Source organism: Xiphophorus couchianus, chromosome 18 (assembly GCF_001444195.1).
Source record: "Xiphophorus couchianus chromosome 18, X_couchianus-1.0, whole genome shotgun sequence".
Lineage (NCBI taxonomy): Eukaryota > Metazoa > Chordata > Actinopteri > Cyprinodontiformes > Poeciliidae > Xiphophorus > Xiphophorus couchianus.
In genome coordinates, this window is record NC_040245.1 from 196613 (window position 1) to 219401 (window position 22789).

General features: G+C 41.3%; 2 protein-coding genes and 1 long non-coding RNA gene across 8 annotated transcripts; 2 read left to right on the forward strand and 1 right to left on the reverse strand.

Moving 5' to 3' along the window:
* The first annotated feature begins 1448 nt into the window (after positions 1-1448).
* capns1b (calpain, small subunit 1 b) lies at positions 1449-12921 on the forward strand. Of its 2 annotated transcripts, none has more exons than XM_028045181.1 (11): positions 1449-1626; positions 3052-3109; positions 3197-3233; positions 3743-3835; positions 10664-10721; positions 10813-10877; positions 10956-11024; positions 11102-11180; positions 11252-11368; positions 11997-12055; positions 12637-12921. In XM_028045181.1, the coding sequence occupies exons 2-11, from the start codon at positions 3063-3065 to the stop codon at positions 12661-12663; spliced, it is 651 nt and encodes a 216-aa protein (XP_027900982.1). In that variant the 5' UTR covers positions 1449-1626; positions 3052-3062; the 3' UTR covers positions 12664-12921. The 2 variants fall into 2 exon arrangements, with proteins under 2 accessions (XP_027900982.1, XP_027900983.1); XM_028045182.1 differs by having other exon boundaries at positions 3746-3835.
* LOC114161694 (uncharacterized) lies at positions 8208-21678 on the reverse strand. Of its 2 annotated transcripts, none has more exons than XR_003599064.1 (3): positions 21554-21678; positions 20962-21063; positions 8208-8220 (listed from the first exon to the last, which is right to left on the reverse strand). It is a non-coding gene; the product is annotated as an uncharacterized LOC114161694 (long non-coding RNA). The 2 variants fall into 2 exon arrangements; XR_003599065.1 differs by lacking the exon at positions 8208-8220 and adding an exon at positions 15452-15870.
* Positions 14136-22773, forward strand: LOC114161693 (synaptosomal-associated protein 25). Of its 4 annotated transcripts, XR_003599063.1 has the most exons (9): positions 14138-14308; positions 15246-15409; positions 15934-15975; positions 16546-16594; positions 18634-18745; positions 20137-20283; positions 20440-20584; positions 21145-21301; positions 21377-21557. XR_003599063.1 is itself a non-coding variant. In XM_028045183.1 (8 exons), the coding sequence occupies exons 2-8, from the start codon at positions 15329-15331 to the stop codon at positions 21679-21681; spliced, it is 642 nt and encodes a 213-aa protein (XP_027900984.1). In that variant the 5' UTR covers positions 14136-14308; positions 15246-15328; the 3' UTR covers positions 21682-22773. The 4 variants fall into 4 exon arrangements, 3 of the variants coding, with proteins under 3 accessions (XP_027900984.1, XP_027900985.1, XP_027900986.1); XM_028045183.1 differs by lacking the exons at positions 21145-21301; positions 21377-21557 and adding an exon at positions 21616-22773 and having other exon boundaries at positions 14136-14308; XM_028045184.1 differs by lacking the exons at positions 21145-21301; positions 21377-21557 and adding an exon at positions 21616-22773 and having other exon boundaries at positions 14137-14308; positions 15249-15409.
* Positions 22774-22789: the final 16 nt, after the last annotated feature.

Here is a 22789-nt window from a genome sequence, read left to right on the forward strand (position 1 = left end):
GGCCCCGGGGAAGACCCAGGACACGCTGGAGGGACTATGTCTCTCGGCTGGCCTGGGAACGCCTCGGGATTCCCCCGGAAGAGCTAGAAGAAGTGGCTGGGGAGAGGGAAGTCTGGGCCTCCATTCTGAAGCTGCTACCCCCGCGACCCGACCCCGGATAAGCAGAAGAAGATGGATGGAAGCTGTTAAAATATTACAACACTCTGCAGTCAGGGAGTACTTCTTAAAATTAAATAATATTGAACATCTTTTCACATTTCTGCAATCTGACACTATCTACATAAAAACTTATTTGATTTGACTGATAAAATATTATTTAAGCTCTCAGCTGTTGTTTCTGTGTCATTCTGAGGTCTGAGGGGTGAATAAATATAGTGGACCGAGTTTTACACCTGGGTGGAGAAAGTACTCCTGGGTCAGTGCCTGTGTATTTCTGCTTGGAGCTGACCCAAAGGAGACGTAAACCTGTTCTGGTTCTGGTTTTGCTGGAGCTTTCCTGCGGTTCAACTGAATTGTTTTTCTCCAATGTTTTATTATCTGATCAAACGTGTCGGTCTGAATGAACCTGACTGTCTGCTTGTAGAGCAACAAGGGGGGCACCAGGTACAGCGTGGGGCACTAAATATAACCACTAGGGGGCAGTAAACGTTGACTGGCCTCAGGGTTGAGAGGAGGGTGTCTTTTAGGCTGACTGGTTCCGCCTGGATCAGGTCCATCAACTGTGAGCAGGACACACCCATCAGGACCGGAGGAACACGTTTCTGTTTGTTCATCAGTTCACTGAAGGAAACTTACAATAAAACCACTTTCATTCAGAGTTTGACTGTTAAAAATGTTCCTTTTTAAACGTGTTTTTGGTTTGAATATTTTCTATAAACTTTATGAATGAACATTTTGAGCTTGCTGGATGTCAGGCTTTTTGCCTGACAATAACTTATTTATCTGCTTCTGTCTGCTGTATGGAGACAGAATGTATTAATGTTAGACTGTTAAAATATTATAGCTCTCTGCATTCACTGAGTACTTACTCAAATTAGATCATGTTGAACATCTTTTCACATTTATGTAATCTGGCACTACACACATAAAAACAGATTTTTTATGTCAGTAAAATAAATGTTTTATATTTATTTTATATAAATATGATATATTTATAGAAAATATAAATATCTTATATTTTAACTGATTAGTCTCAAGATAAATGAGAAAAATTTGAGAAAAATGTATTCTGTGATAAATTCTTATTAAGAAAACACATTTATATTAAAATACTGAGATTTTAACTCCAGTCCTTTAAATATCATATTTATTTAGTTTTTATTTTGGGTTTAAATTATTATGTAAATCTTTACTAACAAATTTTTTAAGCATTATGCCATGAAAGAAAGAACTGGCTTTTCCTGTTGGACCTGAACGCAACATGTTTACTCCGCTTTAGTAACATGGACGGGTTGGGCGCTGCTGGTGGGCGGAGCTAATAGTGACGTCAGGCTAGGAGGAACCTCTGCCTGGTTTTGTGGACTCTGTTTCTGGGAGCGTCTCCAGTTTGCCTGTCCTCTGCAATTCCAGCTCCGTGTCCTGGTTCCGGTTCTGGTTCTGGTTCTGGTTTCCTACTGAAGATAAACTGTAAGTACCAGAAAACGTCCTGCTTTAAACTTTACTCTGTTGTTGACCATCAGGAGCGTCACACCCACTGGTGGAAAGTTACAGAAGCGCATCTGTAAGGAGGTGGAAGCAGCTAGAAGTGTTTGTTTGGACTGGAGACGCTTTGGACGGGTTCAGGTCCAAAACATCTCAACGTTTTAACGCCAAAGCAGCTGAGAAATCAGTTTTACCAAAACAACATCAATCAGCCTTATTATGCCATATTTTCCTCACAAGCAGCCAGATGTCCAGTTTTCTTGGACTCAGAAATTAAACTCCACGGAGAATTTAAAGCCTTTGTAAAAGCTCACATGATGATGTCATCATTTATCATCTTCTGATTGGCTGATTCACAACCTTTTTGTGGATAAAAATTCAAAGGAAATCATCCAACAACATGAGGAGGAGAATTAGAAGACAACAAAAAGCTTCATAGTCACGATCCACAGTGAAACGAGTCTGGTACCGACATGGGCTGAAACGCCGATCAGAGAGGAAGAAGCCACGTCTTCATCTCTCTTGTCCTGGTCTGATGAGACTGAATGGGACTGTTTGGACATAACGACCATCGTTACATTTGGAGGAAAAACTGGAATGTACCATCCTAGCTGTGAAGTATGGTGGTGGCAGCAACAAGTTATTAAGCTCAGCCCATAAAATGCCAGTGGACTCATTCAGAACAATCTGGTCCATGTTATGTATGTTTCAGTGTCTAATTCTCAGGTGGTCATAATGTTCTGCTCAGTGTAGAACCATCGGGTTTGATCCAGCTCTCGGGTTGTTTGTAATGATGCCGTTAGCATAGCGTCGAGAGAGATAATCAAAGACGGGTTCATTACATTTTCTGAAATGACCAGAGGTCCTTGAATGCATCGTTCAGATGTGGCGTAATCGTGAAGTCCAGGAAGACTTTGAACTCATCTCTTCATGTCTTATTTGGATTTCAACAAAATGGAGGAATGAATGTAAAGAGTCTCCTTATCAATTTACTAATTATTAAGGCTAAATTTCACCTACATAAATGCACATTTTTGAAGAAAAAAACAAATTTTTTAGTTTTTTTGATCGAACTTAAACATTATTTATCAACAATTCAATCCTCCACTAATCAAAAAGCAGAATCAACAATACTGGCTTGGAATCAACTTGAAATTTTGGATTATCTTTTATGTTAATGCACTGTGACATCTGGCACACATATCACAGTTTGTGCTATTTCCTTTATACATATTTATATTGATTGTCGTTTTCTTATTTTCTTGCTTTATTTTATTCTCCCCCTGGTAAATTATTGTTATTATCTTCCTGAGTTTTGTTCACAGTACAATTGTATTGTTGTTTATTATAATAAATAAAGTTTATTTAAAAAACCCAACTCATCTCTTCATGCACTTCCTGTCTCCTCAGGTCTTCTCAACATGTTTCTGACCAAGAGTTTGATCGGTGGCATCATCAACGTTGTGAGGTGAAAGCTAGCGCCCCAGGCTAACGGCTTTCATTGGTTTCCATTCATTATGCTAAGCTAACCAGTTCCTGTTTTTCCGTCCAACAGCAACATCGACCCGTCTCAGTTCAGACCCTCAGACCCAGTAAGTACCGACAGCAGTCTATAGGGTCCACTGTAGAGAGATGTTTTGCAGGCAATGTTTGTCTAAACAACAGGTCTCAAACTCCAGGCCTCCAGTCGCTGTCCTGCAGGTTTTAGATGAGCCACAGGTACAAAACACTGGAATGAAACGGCTTCATTACCTCCTCCTTGTGTAGATCAGGTCTCCAGAGCCTTAATGACCTAATTATTCTATTCAGGTGGTGCAGCAGAGGCTCATCTAAAAGTTGTAGGACACTGGCCCGTGAGGACTGGAGTTTGACACCTCTGGTCTACACGATAAGGTGACGAGGCCTCGTGTAGCTACATACTGGCAGATGAGGTCAAAGGTCAGATAAGCAGTAAACATCTGTAAACAGTTCTGATGCTTCAGAGCTTAGTTTCCTCCCTGACTGTTCTGGGTTTGGAACATGTCGGGGCTGAAGGCACCGGCTCACAGAGAGCGCCTTGTTGCTCTCCCTCAGTCTGACACAGGCTGCTTTCTTCCCCCAGCCGCCGCCGCGCCGACCTCTGAACTATGCCGAGGCTCGCGAGAACGATGAGGAGAAGCAGTTCAGAAAGGTCTTCCAGCAGCTGGCCAGAGACGTGAGTCTCATCACATTTTATTGGGTTTTCCTGACCTGCAGCTCTGACCACGACTAGAACCACATCTGGTTCCAAGGTTCTGTCTGAACGAGTCTCTGAGTCTGAACAGAACCGACTCGGACTGTAGGACAAAGACCTATTACAATCAGCTGGTCGAGTCTCTGGACGAGTCCCACGAGTTGAACCCTTAATGAACCTCAAGCTTCGTTTCTGAACCAGGTTCTGAGTAGTTACAGTTACAGAGTAACTGGTACTGACTAACTATAGTTACTGAATTACTGGTACTGACTAATTACAGTTACTGAATTACTGGTACTGACTAACTATAGTTACTGAATTACTGGTACTGACTAATTACAGTTACTGAATTACTGGAACTGACTAACTATAGTTACTGAATTACTGGAACTGACTAACTACAGTTACTGAATTACTGGAACTGACTAACTACAGTTACTGAATTACTGGTACTGACTAATTACAGTTACTGAATTACTGGAACTGACTAATTACAGTTACTGAATTACTGGAACTGACTAACTACAGTTACTGAATTACTGGTACTGACTAATTACAGTTACTGAATTACTGGAACTGACTAATTACAGTTACTGAATTACTGGTACTGACTAATTACAGTTACAGAGTTACTGGAACTGACTAATTACAGTTACTCAGTAACTGGTACTGACTAATTGCAGTTACTGAGTTACTGATACTGACTAATTACAGTTACTGAGTTACTGGTACTGACTAATTACAGTTACTGAATTACTGGAACTGACTAATTACAGTTACTCAGTAACTGGTACTGACTAATTGCAGTTACTGAGTAACTGGTACTGACTAACTATAGTTACTGAATTACTGGTACTGACTAATTACAGTTACTGAATTACTGGAACTGACTAACTATAGTTACTGAATTACTGGTACTGACTAATTACAGTTACTGAATTACTGGAACTGACTAACTACAGTTACTGAATTACTGGTACTGACTAATTACAGTTACTGAATTACTGGAACTGACTAATTACAGTTACTGAATTACTGGAACTGACTAACTACAGTTACTGAATTACTGGTACTGACTAATTACAGTTACTGAATTACTGGAACTGACTAATTACAGTTACTGAATTACTGGTACTGACTAATTACAGTTACAGAGTTACTGGAACTGACTAATTACAGTTACTCAGTAACTGGTACTGACTAATTGCAGTTACTGAGTTACTGATACTGACTAATTACAGTTACTGAGTTACTGGTACTGACTAATTACAGTTACTGAGTAACTGGTACTGACTAATTGCAGTTACTGAGTTACTGGAACTGACTAATTACAGTTACAGAGTAACTGGTACTGACTAATTGCAGTTACTGAGTTACTGGTACTGACTAATTACAGTTACTGAGTAACTGGTACTGACTAATTGCAGTTACTGAGTTACTGGTACTGACTAATTACAGTTACTGAGTAACAATTTTACTTCTACTTGAGTATAAACTAGTGATGGGACTCGTTGACATGTATAATGAAGTTCATTTCAGGGCCTATAATTATTTGATCACATTTTAATCAACAAAACAAGCAACATTTTAAGTTCATAAAAATATCTTTGCTGCTAACCTGTAGAATAAATAAACATGAGCTCAAAGGTGGACTAGCATAGCTCCATTGATAGGCTAACTCCTTTTAGCTCAACTTAAACACAACTATAGTCTTTTCCATCATCCAATCAGATCGTTAGAAGCAGAATTTAACCCCCAGTGTATGAAGAGCAGCAGCTTCCATCTCTGCTCTTAGTGGATGTGGCTGTGCGTCAGATTTACAGGCGTACTAGAAACGCACAAATTTAAAGGTTCTGGCTGGAACTTTTGTAAAAAACATAAACAAAATAATTAATTGTCTAAAAAATTCTAACATTTTAAAATCAGTGTCATTAATTAATCAAAATGAATGCATTAAAGTCTATCAGTATTGCTGCTGGTGAGAACCACTAGTTCACAGGAAGTTCAGAGGTTCAAGCTTCTAGATTTGATCTCCTGGTTGTCATGGGAACACTTGTGTCTCTGCAGGATGAAGGGGAACTCATCATCATCATCACCTTCGTTTGTGTTTGTTTTAATACTAGAAGCGCTGGAGTCAGTCCATTGTGACATATACCTATTCAGGCTAGAGATAGTCCAACTGGCCTGAAGGATTTTATCTAGCAGGTGCTTTTGTTCTGTAAATAAGGCCATTACCTTATCAGTACCCTGTTAATGGCCTCAACGCATCTCACAGTTGCACAATTGTTCCTTAGACTTCGACTTAGACTTAGACTGACTTTGTTGTCATTTTGCATGCACAGGGTGTATACAGAACGAAATTTCGTTGCATACGGCTCAGGAAAATGTTTGAGGTTCCAATGTTGTGAGTAAAATAAAATACAGTATAAAATATGAATATAAATCTAAATATAAAATATAAAGTGCAGGACTGACAGTAAAATAGAAGTTATTTAGCTCTGTACATGTGCAAGGTATAAAGTGGAGACCAGATTTTAAGTGCAGTCCAGTTAAGAGTTCAACAGTCTGATGGCAAGTGGGAAAAAGCTGTTTCAGAACCTGGTGGACCTGCACCGGATGCTGCAGAACCTCTTTCCAGAGGGCAGCAGGGAGAACAGTCCATGGTGGGGGTGTGAGGGGTCACTGACGATGTTTCGGCCTCGGGACACGCATCCTGCATCGATGGTTGACCTGACACTTCGCCCTTTTGCCTGAGCTGGGTGTGGAAGGTTGTTGCCGAAGCAGTTTCTCCTTGTGTGCCTTCTTCTCACTCACATGAGAGTTACCGAACTCTTTTGCAAGCTCAACCAGGAAGTCCACCCGTCTCTCCTGCACCCCAATGCATGCCTGATAAAGCACATGTGCATTCAGTGCTGCCATGTCAATCATGTTTGCCAGGTTTGCTGACCAGCTGTCACATAGTGATGGAACCTTGGTCACCCCCCGCAAGATTATGACTGAAATAAATGCCATTAGTTCTTGTGAACTAAATAGGTGAAGCAGTCACCTATTTATCCTCCACAGCACAAAAGGCTGCATGCAAATTTGCATGTGCAAAGTCTCCCAGATTTCTTTTGCTTACACTTTTTGCATGATTTTTTTGAGGTGGATCAACACAATTAATACCCTCTTAGCTTTATTTCAAAGAGAAACATTACTCATTTCTTTTAGAAAAACCTTTGCATATTTTTTGAAACAGATTGTATGTTTTGCAAACTCTATGTACATTTGGCAAAATGACCTGGATAATGCAGCACAACATCAGGGATCAGCTGCAAAAGGTCACATCTCTCCAAAAACACTTCATGTATGCTTCAAAACTAAACTGACTAGTTGTAGGTATCATAGATACCCACCCCCAACATGGACTATTCACATTCCTACCTTCTGGCCTGACGGTCAACGACCACATTTACAATTGAAGAATAGAAGAATAGAAGAATGGAGGCTAATTTGAGCCATCAGAGTCGTTAGTTTGGACTCAGGGTCTTTTGGCCCTGTTTCAGCAAAGTCTGGGGAGAAATCAAAAACCTAGTGCTCCTAGTAGAATGAATTCTAGAATAGCGCCTCCTGGTGGCTGCCTGGCTCTGATTGGTTGAATTGTTCCTGATTGGACATTTATTTCTTCTGGTTCTGGATTCAGTTGGAAGGATTTTGTGTAACCATGGCAACAAAGTATTATTTGCTTAGAGAGAGAAGGCGGATCATAATGGACAATTGCTTTCATTGGCTATTCGTTGGAGTTTTTCTAACTGTAGTGACAGAGAACTTGAATGAATGAAGGAATGAATGAATGAATGAATATGCTTTATTAACCCCTGAGGAAAATTCAGCAAAAGCAAAGGAGGTGGATTAGCCGAGCTAGCTAAAAGCTCAAGATGTCATCCATGGCATGTTGCTATTTCACGTCTCTGCTGCCTGGTGTTGAGCTGTTAGCGTGTCAGGAGAGTCTTCAGTCAGAGGCCCCTTCAGATTCACTGCCATACTGGCAGCTACTGGAGAGGCTTCCTGCCACAGCCTCATCATCCTTAAAGATACTGCAATGACCTGAGTTACGACATTTAATGGGATTAAATCCAGAAAATCACTGAGCTTCAAAATAAAATATGAACCACAGAATGAAAGGTTAATTAAACTAAACTAAACTATTTAGTTTGATTAAAAAAAAGTGTGAGGAAAAGTTTGCTGAAAGGAAAAAGTCTTTTTAAGGGGCAGCCTCCAGTGGAGGTTCTAACCGGGTTCTGGTTCAGACCTGAGCTGGAGCTGAAGCGCTATCTGTTCTGAGATGAGCTCGGGAGTTAGCTTTGCTCCTCCCTTCTGCCATTTGTCTGCAGCTGATCTGATCTGTCCTCCAGCTGTCAGCGGCTTCATCACCTCTCACCACACCCGCCTGACTGCCGACCCACCCTCCATTCCTCCAGAACCGGTTCCGACCCACCCTGGACCCGTCCACTCCATTCCACCAGAACCGGTTCTGCTCACAGATCCCATCATATTCTCGACAATCCACACAAAACTTGTCTAACGTCAGAGAAACACAAACAGGCAGCTCTCACTGGGACAGCCCAGTTGAGTTTGGAAGTTCTGGTTCTGCCCCAGAGCCCGTAAGTGTCCCAGTCTGTGGGCAGTATGCGACTGTGTCGGGCTGCAGGGCGTTTCGCTGCATTCCTGACGTTGTTTGGCAGGGCAGTGTTGTGTGTGTGTGTGTGTGTACTTGTTTTCATGACATATCAGGACATTATGTGATAATGCACCTTCAATATCAGGACACTTGGAAAGAATGAGGACATTTTTTGCATCCTTATTTGTCAGTGCATACTGGAATGTTCTAGAAGCCCCCAACACGCTTCTCAGACTTTATTGCTTTCACTGTTTACGATTTACATATGTCTTTAAAAGTAAAGCAGTGCAGAGCATCTTGTGGAACTTCAAGTCCTATTTAAGGAATGCAAGTAACCTTTGATGTGCCCCTGTTTTTCATACTATGTGTGTGAGTGTGTGGGTGTGTATGAATCAGACGGGGTGTGTGCACCAGTTCAACCAGTCAGCTCTGTCTGATGGTCACCTGAGCTGAGCTTCTGGTGGGCGGAGCCAGCAAGATCTGTGCTGCATTTAGGAAACAAGAATGAGTTAGTTTGAAAAAAAGCCAATAAAGTTCTGTGTTCTGTTAAAGAACCAGGTTCAGCTCCAGAACTGGCCCAGATTGGCTTTTGGTGACAACAGTTAGGAGTGGTTCTGGGTGTTTCTGTGTCTCTGTGGTTCTGATCCCAGTGGTGAGTCAGAAAGTGGCAGAACATCAGAAGAGAGAAGGAGAACCGGGTTGAGTCATATCGGCTGTGACTCACTGTTTATGAGCGGAAACCCGAATCCTGCTGCGGTTCTGCTGCAGGAAGCGGCTGCAACAAACAATCAGAGCTAACGGCCTGGACTGTGCCCAACAGAACCCACCCAGGATTACTGGGTTCTGCTAGATTAATATAGTAATAATAAATAATGAAATAAATAATAACTTTTATGTATTTATTTATTTGATTTCACATTCATGTCCTAATTAAAGAAGATGACCCTGTCTGCCTTTGTATGATCTGAACATGACCTCTGACCCTCCCTGCCTCTTGGGGGAACCACTGTGCTGACAGACTTTTTTTGTGCTGATTTATTAGTGTGAATGCTGTAGGCATTCACACTCTTGAGTTTCTGTTTCTCTTTATTCTTTATTATTTTTATTATTGTGGTTTCTCTTTATTGCCGCGCTTCTTCTCCTGCATACTTTGTGCTATTTTAAACATTCAACTTTTATACTATTCAGCTTGCTCTCCCAATGCCGACTATATCTCTTGGTGTTCATAAACTTCATACTTTTTATAATATTCAGCTATTTATGATTTTTTTTCACCCCATAGAAATGGGATAAACAGCTACATTCTGAGGCAGAATTGAGGATTACAATATAAAATGTCGGTTGTGTTTCATAGCTCATGTCTTGGTTGGCTTCAAAAGCTTTCACCATTTTCACCAAAAGCATTCAGCATTCAGACTTGCATTTTCATAGGAAATGCACACTTTCTAGTTGAAGATTGACCTCTGACCTTTGCCTTCTTCTTGACCACCCTTGAACTGAAATAAACAAAACAGAGTTGGCTAGCTGACATCACAAACTAACTTGTTTCATGCTAACTGCGAGCTAACACATATTTATAACATTAAATGTAAATAATCAAACCATTTTTACAGAAAACAAAGAAGATGATTATTTTGTCATAACCAACACTTGTTGACATTTTGATGTCGATGTCAACTTAACTCATGAACACTTCAGTATTACTGTTAGGGTTAGGGGTTAGGGTTAGGCCATCTTGGATTTTCTGATTCCTCAGTTTTCCATTTTCAAGGAATCCAAAACAATGTTGGACAATAACCACCAGAGGGTGCTGTAGGGCAGAACAGTCTCCAGAAACTATAATAGAAATATGAAAGTATGGCAGGCATCTGAAGAACTCTGTAGAACCTCCTCTTGCTCTGGAACATCTGCAGGTTCAATGGAAAACAATTTTCAGAATCTCAGCTGGGTTCAGGTCTGGACTTTGACCAGGCCATTCTAACCAATGAATCAGCTCTGATCTCAACCATACCAGTTTCAGGATGCAGCTTTCCTCAGCGTGATGCTGCCACCGCTGTGTCTCACAGTGAGAATGGTGCCTTCAGGAGAACAGATTTTCCTCTCAGAGCCTCTGATCATCGGTGTGTGTGTGTGGGTGTGTGTGAGAGCAGGACATGGAGGTGAGCCCCAACGAGCTGAAGGACATCCTGAACAGAGTCATCTCCAGGCGTAAGACCCTTTAATTCTCTCCAGCACCAGCTGCCAGGTTGTTGTTCTGCAAAGGTCAGAGATCAGCTTCTGTTTTCTTGTTTCTCCTCAGATTCGAACCTGAAGACTGACGGCTTCAGTATCGAGTCCTGCAGGAGCATGGTTGCTGTCATGGATGTATCCTTTCAGCCTGTAGGCTTAGCTCTCTTCCTGCTCCTGAGTTTGACCTTTGACCCTTGACCCGACCCCCTGCAGAGCGACAGCACGGGGAAACTGGGCTTCCATGAGTTTAAATATCTGTGGAACAATATCAAGAAGTGGCAGGTAGGCAGCGCTGCCGCCAGGGCCGTGTTCTGGGTGTGGCAAGCCGCTTATGGTTCTGGTTCTGGTTCTGTCTGCAGAACATCTACCTGTCCCACGATAAGGACCGCTCTGGAACAATTGGCTCCAAGGAGCTGCCGCACGCCTTCCAGGCTGCAGGTAAAAAACCCGGCCAGCTTAAATGATCGGGGAAGGTTGGGAACGGTTTTTGATTCCACCGCTGGTTCCAGGTTTCCCTCTGAACGACCAGCTCTACAAACTCATCATCCGCCGCTACAGCGATGAGAACGGAGACATGGACTTTGATAACTTCATCGGCTGTCTGGTGCGGCTGGACGCCATGTGCCGTAAGTGACTTCCAAGGAGCTCTGATTATGGATTTATGCAGATTTATTTCATCCAAAAGATTCATTTTAAGGTGAAACTTGTTAGGTTGACTTTTTAAAAATGACTGCTGCAGTACGGACTGCCGTTTGTAAAGCTACACAGTCAAAAGTTAACAGCAATAATTTGGGTTATTTCGCCAAATACTTGGTTAGCAAGTTAAATATTTACCCCATACTGATATATCGAGTTCAATATTTAGCTTAGCTTCAGGGTAAATATTGAACTTGCTAAATAAGTATTTGATTTAAAAATATTTATTTATTTATAAATGAATGAACAACATGGTGAAAATATGACTGAGAAATTAACCCCATTGTTTTTCTCATGATCTGCTGTTAATTTTAGACTGTAACTTTACAAACAGCGCCCATATAGCTCTGCATCTTTCCCAAAATAAATATTTGATATAACATGGAACTTCTTATTGTCTAGAAACGTTCTACAAAGATAATTGTGGTCAATTCAGCAGCCTTCCAGACCCTGCAGGACCTGAAATGTTTCCTCCATGAAGAAATAAAAACGTGTTTTTAAAATGCTTCTCCCTGTAGCATTAACAGATTAAAATGATGATGTTGTGTTTGTTCTCAGGAGCGTTTAAGACCCTGGATAAGGACAACAGCGGCACCATCGACCTGGACATCAAGGAGGTTTGACTTTGCTCTGTTTTAATGATTCTATCTCGGGTCTGAGGGTTGGTCTTCTGTTCTGATGGACCGCCTACTGGTGGTTAATGTTACTGCATTTCCTTCCAGCTGCATATGAGTAAATTATAGGGGATTATTTAAAGTCTCTGGTTGTTAAGCCGTTCTTTAGTACATAATTCCTTCTCCTGAAGCATCATCATTAGTTCTGCTCATCATTCCTGCAGAGTTCAACATTTCAAAGCTTTTCCTGTAAAGTTTGAAATAGAAAAACGTCATAATATTAACAAAACCAGACATCATAACGCTGTTATTGAATATTTCTGATGGAGCCACATTTTCCCCACTAACCTCTTCTTTATCTGAACTTAAGTATCAGTTAAACCCTAACTAACATAAAGCAGTGTATCATCTGCATATGGTTCAATTCAACCATCATTTTGCCAGCGTTTGTGCTGCCCATGAGGCAAAACTGAGGGGAATTTAATTCCTGAGAGTTAGTTTACTGTGGTTTATTGTATCCAGACGTGTTTCATGCAGAGTATCAGGTGAAGAGAGTCTGAACATCGACTGTCTCTCTCTCACAGTGGCTCCAGCTGACGATGTACTCCTGAAGCAGCGAAGGGAAAACTTCTCCTGCTCTTCCTGGTTTTCTCTCCATCCATAGCAATGGGACCAACTGAACAAAGCGTTTCCTCTGGGACCAAAGAAGAGTTGGTGCAGCTTTGCTTCTGCTGCCAGGTGGCACTATAACATCTCTGTTGCACTGATGTCTATATTTGATTTGAAAGATCTTCATGCTGAGTCTGGAAAAATTCTCAATGTTTAAAGTTTTAAAGTGACCCAACTGGAAATAAACTCTTAATTCTTTCCTTTGAGTTTGTTTTTTATTCCACACACATCAACCAGAAGTGTTACAATCCTCTGGCCTGTTATTAATGTAAATGTTTTACCAGAGAATTGATCTCTTTGCTGATGATGTGTTGGTTTAAACAGGAAGATGTTTTTTTTTATCCAGAACCAACCTGTAAATGAAGGATCCAGTAGTGTGATTCATCTGATTATTTTAATTTCTCTCCATGTTGCTCTTCTGATGTTGGAGCATGTCAGACTTTTTCTCCAGGAATGAAACCCTTTCCTCACCCAGGAGCCGTTTTCAGACTCCAACTCTAAAAACAGCAACTTCTAAATTAAACATGAAAACTTCCACCTGATTTCCACTACACAGGAAAAAATATGCAAAGTTCAGTCTGAGTTATTACCTACAAAATGTTTTTTTTTTAATGAGAAGTGGAATATTTTAATGCTATTTTTTGTCCTACATGTTTGTGATATTTTTATTAGTATTATTTAATACAGAGGTGTTCATATTTAATAGGGATAAACAATGTCGAGCATAAACGTATTATAAACACTGTTAACTTCAAGATGCATGTTTTCAGGAACAAATAGCACATGCAAGACACCTTTAAAAATACAGTAAATAAATAAATAAAAATGACTAAAAACAAATATCTACATGTGAAAAGCAGAATTTGTTCTGGTACTGAATACTAATTTTTAATTGACATTTTAACTGAAATTCTAAGGATTTATTTTCCTATGTATTCATTTTTTATTAGATGTTTTTCACTTTTATATTATATAATTATTGCTTTTGTTGTATTTATTTTGTAATAAATACAAAATTTATTTTGTAATATTCTATTCTAAATATGATAACCATATGAATATAATTCATAAAATTATATTTATGAATACATTTGTTATTTTTTTACTGTCTACCAGTGAAAGGGGGATCATCAGCTACATAATAAAAATGATTTATGTCCATGATCAACTACAAACAAGCCATGGCTCCTGCGCATGCGCACAGTGTGAATTTAGTTCAAAAGTGATCAACAGATGGCGGTAGTGAGGCAGTCAGATTACAGATACAGGTTAAAAACTGATTTAAAACACAAACATTTTATTTGACTTCTTCACTTTTATGAATTTAAACTAAAGATAAATTATATTTTTAAATTTAAGCCAAGAAAATGATTTTATTTTAAATATTTTTCTATTATGTTGGCGTATTTTAGTGTGTGAGGATCCTTTCTGCTGCTGGGGCGTGTTTGCTTGGTGAGGAGGGAGGAGGAAAAGGAGGGTGGGGATGCTGAAGAGGAACAACAGGTGATCGGCACCAGCTGGCGGCTTCAAGGCGAATATCTGAAGGAAACGAGCAGAAAACAGGAAGACTGGAAGATCTGATAAAAGGTAGGAGAGTTTCTGTCACTTTGACTGGAGGATGAAGGCTGATCAGGGAGGAAGAGGAGCTAAAGGGAAGGATTTCAACTCTGAATGTTTCAGTCAGTTTCATCAATAACATTTATCTCTTCCTGAGTTTAACAGATAAAAAATTAAAACATTTTTACTCCCATCAGAAACTTCTGGTTAGAAAACGAGCAGAGAGACAAGAAGTCAGATAATCTAACCCGTCCAGTCCTGAATGAGACCGAAGCTTCAGAGTCATGACCCTTAATTAACGGAATGGACCATCATCATCCTCATGAAGATGATTAGATCAGATCATTACCCCTCTTCCTCCTCCTGCAAGCAAACTGCTGAGTTTACAGGAGGATGAAGAACCTGGCTGATGAGATTCTGTTTTTAGATTGTTATACAAGAATATTCCGGAAAGATGACAAACTTTTTAATAAAAAAATAATGTGAAAAATACTGTTTCACATTATAAGGTTGTTTTATTCTGAATGAAAAAAATGGGGCTTTAGTGAGACAGAGCGTTTATATGTTTGTATGATTTATGTTAAATATACTGATACACATTATTTTCCAGATTTATTTATTTATCATTATATATCAGACTTTACATAGTCCATAAACAACTTCCCCCTCTTCAAAATAAGAGTGTGAATATAAACATCCAAATACTTGAACAATTGATAACAAAAACTTCAACACAGATGTTGATCTTTATTCCACTGAAAGTTTAAAAATCATCCAAGAAAATTAAAGCTTAAGGATTTATCTGAAAAAATGTAATTAGTAGAAGCCAAGTGAGCTAAATGTTTTCAAAGTTACCAAAGAAGCTAAATGCTAAGCTAAAAAGTAGCTCTGCTGTAAGAGCATTAGAAGAAGCATGCCCACCACTGGATGGTGGTTGGATGTAATCTGGACATCTCATTGTGTCCAGCAGACTCAGCCTCTCCTCTGACCAGCACCTGAAACAGAACCACAACCCGAACCAGAGCCTGAACCAGAACCAGCTGTGGTAAAATGGCGTCCAGCTGTGCTGACCCGCCCGTTCTGACGGAACAGGAGGAGCTACAGAGGAGAGCCAACCAGCTCACAGATGAGGTGATGACATCACTAGTAGCTGAGGAAACCAGATCAAGCTGGTCTGGATTGTTTCTATCAATAATTTTCATATTATCTGTTCATCATAATAATCCATAATCCAGTCTGGGTTTATTCATGTTCTTATTGGAAACCTGGATCTATTCTCCAAAAGTCTAAAAATAACCTGAAGATAGGGTTAGACAGGGATGCTGCCATGGAGGCATCACAGCAACACCTGGCTCACCTGGTTGCCATAGAGACAACCCTAGGTGAAGTCAGCGGGGGGCGGAGCTAAACTCACACACACACACCGTGGGTCATTATTTATCAGCTCCTCAGCGTCTCAGTGGGGACGTCCCCCAGGACAGACAGGATGTTGACAGAGGACGGCCGCCGACTCAGCAGAACCCACAGCATGTTTAAACACTAGATCAGAACCAAAACCCAGCCGACTCAGATCCAAACCGGCTGCAAAAAACCTGAAAAAAGCAAAAATAATCTTACATTTTAATAACTGAATACAACATTTCTTTATGTTTCAGTCGCTGGAAAGCACCAGACGGATGGTTCAACTGGTGGAAGAGGTGCTCACACACACACACACACGCCTACACCCCACCCCCACATACATGGACACACACACACACACGCCTACGCACACCCCCCCACGTACATGCACACCCCCCCACACACACATGCCTACACACACGCAGGACTGTAATATTAATTTTCAGTCTTTAAATAAACAGCCCAAAGGTCTCAGATAATCTGAATTCTGCTTAAACTGAATCAAATGTAGCTGCAACCACATTTTAGTCAATAGGTCAAAAACAATGAAATTATAGATTATTTATATTTTTTAAAAAATCAGCAACATTTACAGCTGAAACCAGAAGTTTACATACATCCAATTAAGAGCCTTATTTTTTTCTGTTTAAAATTGAATGAGAACCAAATTTCTGATTGGTTCAGAAGTTTGGTTCTGGTCAGAATCAGAAGGGTTATTTGCTAAAAGCAAAAAGTAATGAGAGAAAGAATCTGAAATTTATTTATTAATATATTCTAGATCAGAAGTTCACACCAGAATTTACTGCAGATAATAACTGTTTACTTGATAATGAACAGATAAAGAGTTTTATGTTCTCCGCCTGCAGAGCAAAGACCTGGGAATCAGAACTGTGGTGATGCTGGATGAACAAGGAGGTAAAAACTTCAACTTTATCACAATACTTCAAGTAACTTGGCAAGTATTAATGTTTTGCATGGTAATCCTTTAGCATTCAGTGCTTCCTATATGAGAAGCCTTATATTTGCCTAATTTTATGTATTTATTCTATTATGAAAGCTGACACTTTTGTATAATATTTTAATCAAACGTTTCCTTTTTAGCAAAAACAGATGAACAAAACACTGCAAGCAAATCTAGGCCCATAATGATAATTTTTCATTTTGATTAATACTTTTAATCTTCAGCTGTTAACTGATTGTGTTCAGTTAATATAATCATTACAGTGTTTGATCTCCACCCAGCAAGATGCGTTGCAAATATTGCACACAGTCCTTTGTATGTACATCAATAAACAACCTGCTTCTCTGCAGGTATCAGTTATATTTCTGTGTTTTTGTGATGCACTCTGCTCCTCACCTGTTTGTTGACTGAGGCATGGACTCACCTGTGCGTCCCGTCTCTCCCCATCTCTATTTTGATGTTATGCTATGATTCCATATCCTCACACATGACTGGCCACAAGACTGCCATGCTAATCAAAACAAAGTTCTGCTGTGAGCAGAGTAATAGAGAGTGAGAGCTAAGCAGCAAGGGCGGAGCCATGTCTCCACCTCTCATGGTGTGCTGCTCACTGCGCTGCTGTGCCGGCTCCGTCTTTCACTTCAAAGAGCTGATGCGTTGGCAACCGACCTGTCACTGTTCTGTCATCTCCGATAAAACTACCAGGGCTGTTCAGCTGGCGTCACAACAGAGACAACGGAAGCCCAGGGAGTCTGTTGTTGACAAACCTCCATAACCAGCTTTTCCAAAAGTTTGACCTTCATAAACAACAAATTCTGTGAACTGATCAAATCAGTTTATCGGCTCACCCTAATCCCTCGTTTTACCCATTGGAATGATACAGATGTCAATCCCGATATATCGTACATCCCCAGACTGAATCTAGACTGACTAATATTAATCCAACTGTAGCGGCTGAATGATGGATGGATGGATCTGATCATCCATCCATCCATCTGGGTGGATGGATGGATCCACCTTGACTTGAATGGGATTTAAAAAGAGAAACTAGATGTCACTTTGGAAAGGCCTGATGTCACTTTGTATGGTTTGATTGATTGTTTTTGCTTGTTTTGCCATTTTTTTGTTTTTGTTTGGTTTTTATTGGGTTTTTGTCTCTGAATGTTTGCTGTTGTATTTGCTTGTATTTGCTTTACAAGCGCTTCATGTAGCGCTTCTATAGTTCGCTTCACTCCCAGATGGATGGATGGATCATCCATCCATCCATCTGGGTGGATGGATGGATGATCAGATGGATGGATGGATGGATGGATGGATGGATGGATGGATGGATGGATGGATGGATGGATGGATGGATGGATGGATGGATGGATGAATCATCAGATGGATGGATGGATGATCGGATGGATCATCCATCCCTCTCAAACTCAGATTGACCAGGTCTGACCCTGTCCATGTGGATCTGAACCGAACCGGTCCGTGTTTGCTAGTTGAACTTCCTGTTCCTCACAGAGCAGCTGGAGCTGATCGAGGAGGGCATGGACTCCATCAACAGGGACATGAGGGAGGCGGAGAAGAACCTGACGGACATGGCTCAGTGCTGCGGCCTCTGCATATGGCCGCTCAGGAAGTACGGCCGTCTGTGCCGCTCGACCGGCCGGTTGCCTCCTCCTGGTCCCAGCTGCATCAGAAACCGCCTGATCTCACGTTAAAATCAGGATTCTCTCATTCAGGATCACTGAACACCAGCCGACTGCAGTCTGATTGGAACCACCAAGTCTCTGAATGTTGATCAGGAGGAAACGTGAGGGAACTGGGCACCAGACTGGAACTACCACTACTAGCGCCACCTGCTGGTCCAGACTGGGCTGTAGTTATGAGTTCTGCAGCCTTAAGAGTTTAAGTTGCTGTTTTTTCAGTTAATAGTTGCAGCTTCTTTTGACCTTGCTTGGCTCCTTTGTTTCTGTGTTTTCTGCTTCCTCCTTCTCCTCAGAGCAACTGGAGCGGATAGAGGAAGGCTTGGATCAGATCAACTCTGATATGAAGGAGGCAGAGAAAAACCTGACTGACCTGGGGAAGTGCTGCGGCCTCTGCAGCTGTGAGAAGTAGGTGGAGGTGACGCTCCCACTCCCCCCATTCAGTAAACCAGTAGCTAATCAGCTAGCAGGTTTATGTAGCGCTTCTATAGTTCGCTTCGCTTCTAGAGACCCCGCCCTCATTTCTTTGTATTTTCCTTCTAAGCAGCCAGATTTGCTTCTAATCTGTTTCAGTGGTCGATAAAAGTTGTTCTCCAGGATTTCTGAAAGTCATTTAAACTTTTTTATGAACTTCATTGATTCCTTTGGTTCAAGCAACGTGTCACAAAAACACAAGTTGTTTCAATAAAAATACCAAAAGCAACACTGTGTTAAGTTGTTTATCCTCCTGATGGTCCGATAGACCCAGTTCTATTGGAACCTAATAATCTGCTCCACCTCCAGCTGCTGCGGTTCTCTTAGCTCTGAGTCAAACCAACCTGTTCCCCTCCTGGCCTGTGGGGGCGCTGCACCAAGAACCACTGAAGGAAACGACACAAAAACCTCTGAAGACACTAAGAGCAACTTCCTTCTTCACCAGATGGAAACAAGATGGAGGCGTCAGATTTTAGTGTTGGAGGATTTCTCTTTAGTCTTTGGCTAAAGACCAGGAACCATTTCTGCTGCTAGCGTTAGGCTAGCATGTTAGCTTTGGTTGCATCTACCCAGAATGCCCTGCGCTGTAGTCCACTTCCTGCTTTTGGAGTGGTCTCTGGTCAGCTCAGCGTTCACATTCAAACCAGACTAGAGTTCACCTCAACTGAACCCAGACTGAGGTTTGGAGGACCAGAGGTCAGAGGTCGATTACTAGGCAGATGGACTGGATTTGGATTAAAGTGGTCTGAACTGGGCTAGTGGGAACGATGTAACCTAACATAGAAAATCAGATTTTGGCTCCAAAAAGGGGATTCTCAACCAGCTGCTAGCTGAAAACTTTCTTCTCAAGCATCGACTTCAGGCATTTTGCACCCAATTACCAATAACTGAAGAAATACAGGACACAGTACTTGTTGTTGACCATTATTTGATTTTGATTTGAAGCAGACTTCTTCTCGTTCAATCGTTCCTCCAGCGGTCACTCCTCTGGAGGAAAAGTCTTCACTCCAGCTGGTGCACCTTTAGGTTATCACCCTATTCTGAATAAATTACTTTTAGTTCTGATTTATCTGGCCAACGTCTTTTATCCACTTTGCCTACTTTAATCCTTGTTTTAAACACATTAGGCTTAATTTCATGGATCGGAAGAAATCAGGTCTGAAACAGGGTCCAGAGAAAAACTCTGACAGGTCTGGAGAACAATGGATCAAATCTGGTGTAGCAGGTGGGAAGATATGAAGGAACTGAGTATGCTCAATACCATACCTGACATCAACAGCTGTACACAATTAGAGGTCATTGACGAGGTCACTTTCTTCTCTCAGACTGAAAGCCTTCGAGGAGAGCAGGGCGTACAAGGCAGTTTGGGGCGGAGCCTCCAATCAGGATGGGGCTATAGCCAATCAGCCTCCAACGTCTCGGGTCGTCGACCAGCGAGAGCAGATGATGATGAGTGGAGGACACATCCGCAGGTACACAGAGCAGCCAGCGAGGTAGCAGCCTGGTGGGTGTTTGCTTTTATTCTGACAGCCTGGAGGTAATCCAAGCAGTCATTAACTCCCCAAGGCAGCTGCTCAAACATGCAACGTCATCACACACACACACACACACTGCCTCCTTTGTTTCAGGGTGATGGACGATGCCAGAGAGGATGAGATGGAGGAAAACCTGGCTCACGTGGGGAGCATCGTGGGAAATCTGAAAAGCATGGCTCTGGACATCGGCAATGAGCTGGAGTCACAGAAAGATCAGATCATCCGCATTACGGAGGCGGTATGAAACCTACGACTCCTCAGTGTTAGGATAGAGCTGGAAAATGTTTTTAAAAACACTAACAAACAGGGAATCACCACTCCAGTTAACCCCTACTGATCCCTGGTTCCCTGGCAAGATTTTAAAAACCTGAGAGACTCCACTCATGATGATAGAAATAACAGATTTGGTCCTACAGTGCTACAGCAAAGACGACACACCGCACGCAGACCGATTTCACTCATCAACATTCAAGAGTCAGACGGGAAATCTCTATAAGCCACTTGAGATCAAATATGAATTCAGAGAAAACAAACATGTCCGAAGGGGAAGAAGCAGTGGCGATTGTTTGTGGACTGAAATTAACGGAGGGAAAAAAAGATACAAAGACGTCTCACCGGACTTCCTGGTGTGCCACGGCCATTTTAGTTTCCCCTCCGTGTTTCCATCACCTCGTTTCTGATTCAACAGGCTGCATTATCGCTGGGGAGCACCACACTCTGCAATGTCAGGGCAAGACAATCCAACATGTTTAAAATCCCGGAGTTTAGATCTGAACGTCTCAACGTTTTTCTTTTTAGACCGGATGACTCTGAATACACGACATTAAGATCTCTGACGATTATTTTTAAGGCCAATCACAATAATCGGTTCGTTCTTAAGATTGGTGGAAGGGAAAATCGGAGCAAAATCGGTCTAAAGTCTAGTCTAGTGTGAACCAGACATAATAACTTTCAGGTAGGAATCAGCGGAAAAACTCCACACAAAAGTATTCGCACAGCTTGAACAATTTCTCATTTTGTTCTATTACAGCCACTAACTTCACTATGTTGAACAGACACACTGCATAAGGATGAAGTCAAAGAAAAACGATACAGTATTCAGCCCCCTTTACTCACATACCACAAAACAGTCAATGCAGAAGCAGGAGCGTCAAATTCCCACTGATTCATGAAAAACAGGCAATAAATTTAATAAAAATACCAGTACCGTAGAATATTCCAGACTGTTCTTCCTGTAATGAAGCACCTGTTTCCCTTCTTTGTCTGCAGGCCAACCTGAACGTCTCCCGCATCGACGCCGCCAACCAGAAAGCTAACAACCTCATGAGGCGATAGAACAGACCAGCTGACCTGGTTAGAGTCCTGAGCAGACAGCAAAAGAGGAACCTCTGACATTGTTCCTCTTTTCATTTGTTTTCAATTCTTTAGTGGCCAGAAGTGCTTTAATTTGACTGCAGGGTTTTTTTAATCACTTCACTTTCCCCCCTATAAAGCATCTTCAGGTCCCCACAGCAGCACCGCCAACAGCAACCGACACAACCTGATCAGGCTTCATGAGGTTTCCTTATTTGAGGAAATCATTTTTTTTTCTGTTTAGAACATCATAGAAACAGGAACAGCTGCTGATATTCCCAGAAACCAGTCCACTTACCAGTTTGGCCAGTACTGGTCAACCCTCCCCCTCCTCAGCTCTTTCTACCGCCTCTCATGTACCTGACTGGCTGGAAACACGTGTGCCATGGCGCCCTCTTCCGGGGTTGTCGGACATTGCGCCCAGGAGGTAAACACGCGTTTGTTCTCAGAGAAAGATCACTGGGGCCCCCAAGCGGCCGAACATGGAACTGCTCCCTGCCGGCCACTCCATCTTCTTTCCTCCCCATACATCTTCTGAAATGGAGGTGAAACAACGAAGCGCTCCACATTAACGAGTCACCAAAAGAAAATACTAAAAAGTAGAATATTATTATTACTTGAAATATTAAATGTTTAATTGTTCAGTTGTATCAGAAACAATGGGCGACTTCTTTGTTTCATGTTATGTTTTTATTTGTTTTTATAATGAATTTAGGATTGTACGGTTAAAATGAAAGGATGATTTATTCGTTCAGAATTAGAAAATTATTAGATTAACAAAAATCCTACTAATGTCTTTCATTAAACCCACAAAATGTAATGAATGCGACATGAATATGCTTGATTTCAACTTTGCAAACCTCTATAACTCTACCCATATTTTCTGATATTTATGCTTACAGTAATGTTTATCCATCTTTGTTGCTTTGATTCGTTTCCCTCATATTGACAATTAGTTGTACTGTCACCCATGCATGACGTCATTTAAAGACAACTTTATCTCAGACTCACTTCAGACAAAGAAAGTTAATTGTGATGTTCTGTAACTAGAATAAAACAAGTTCTCCGCTGAAATAGTTCAGTTTTCATT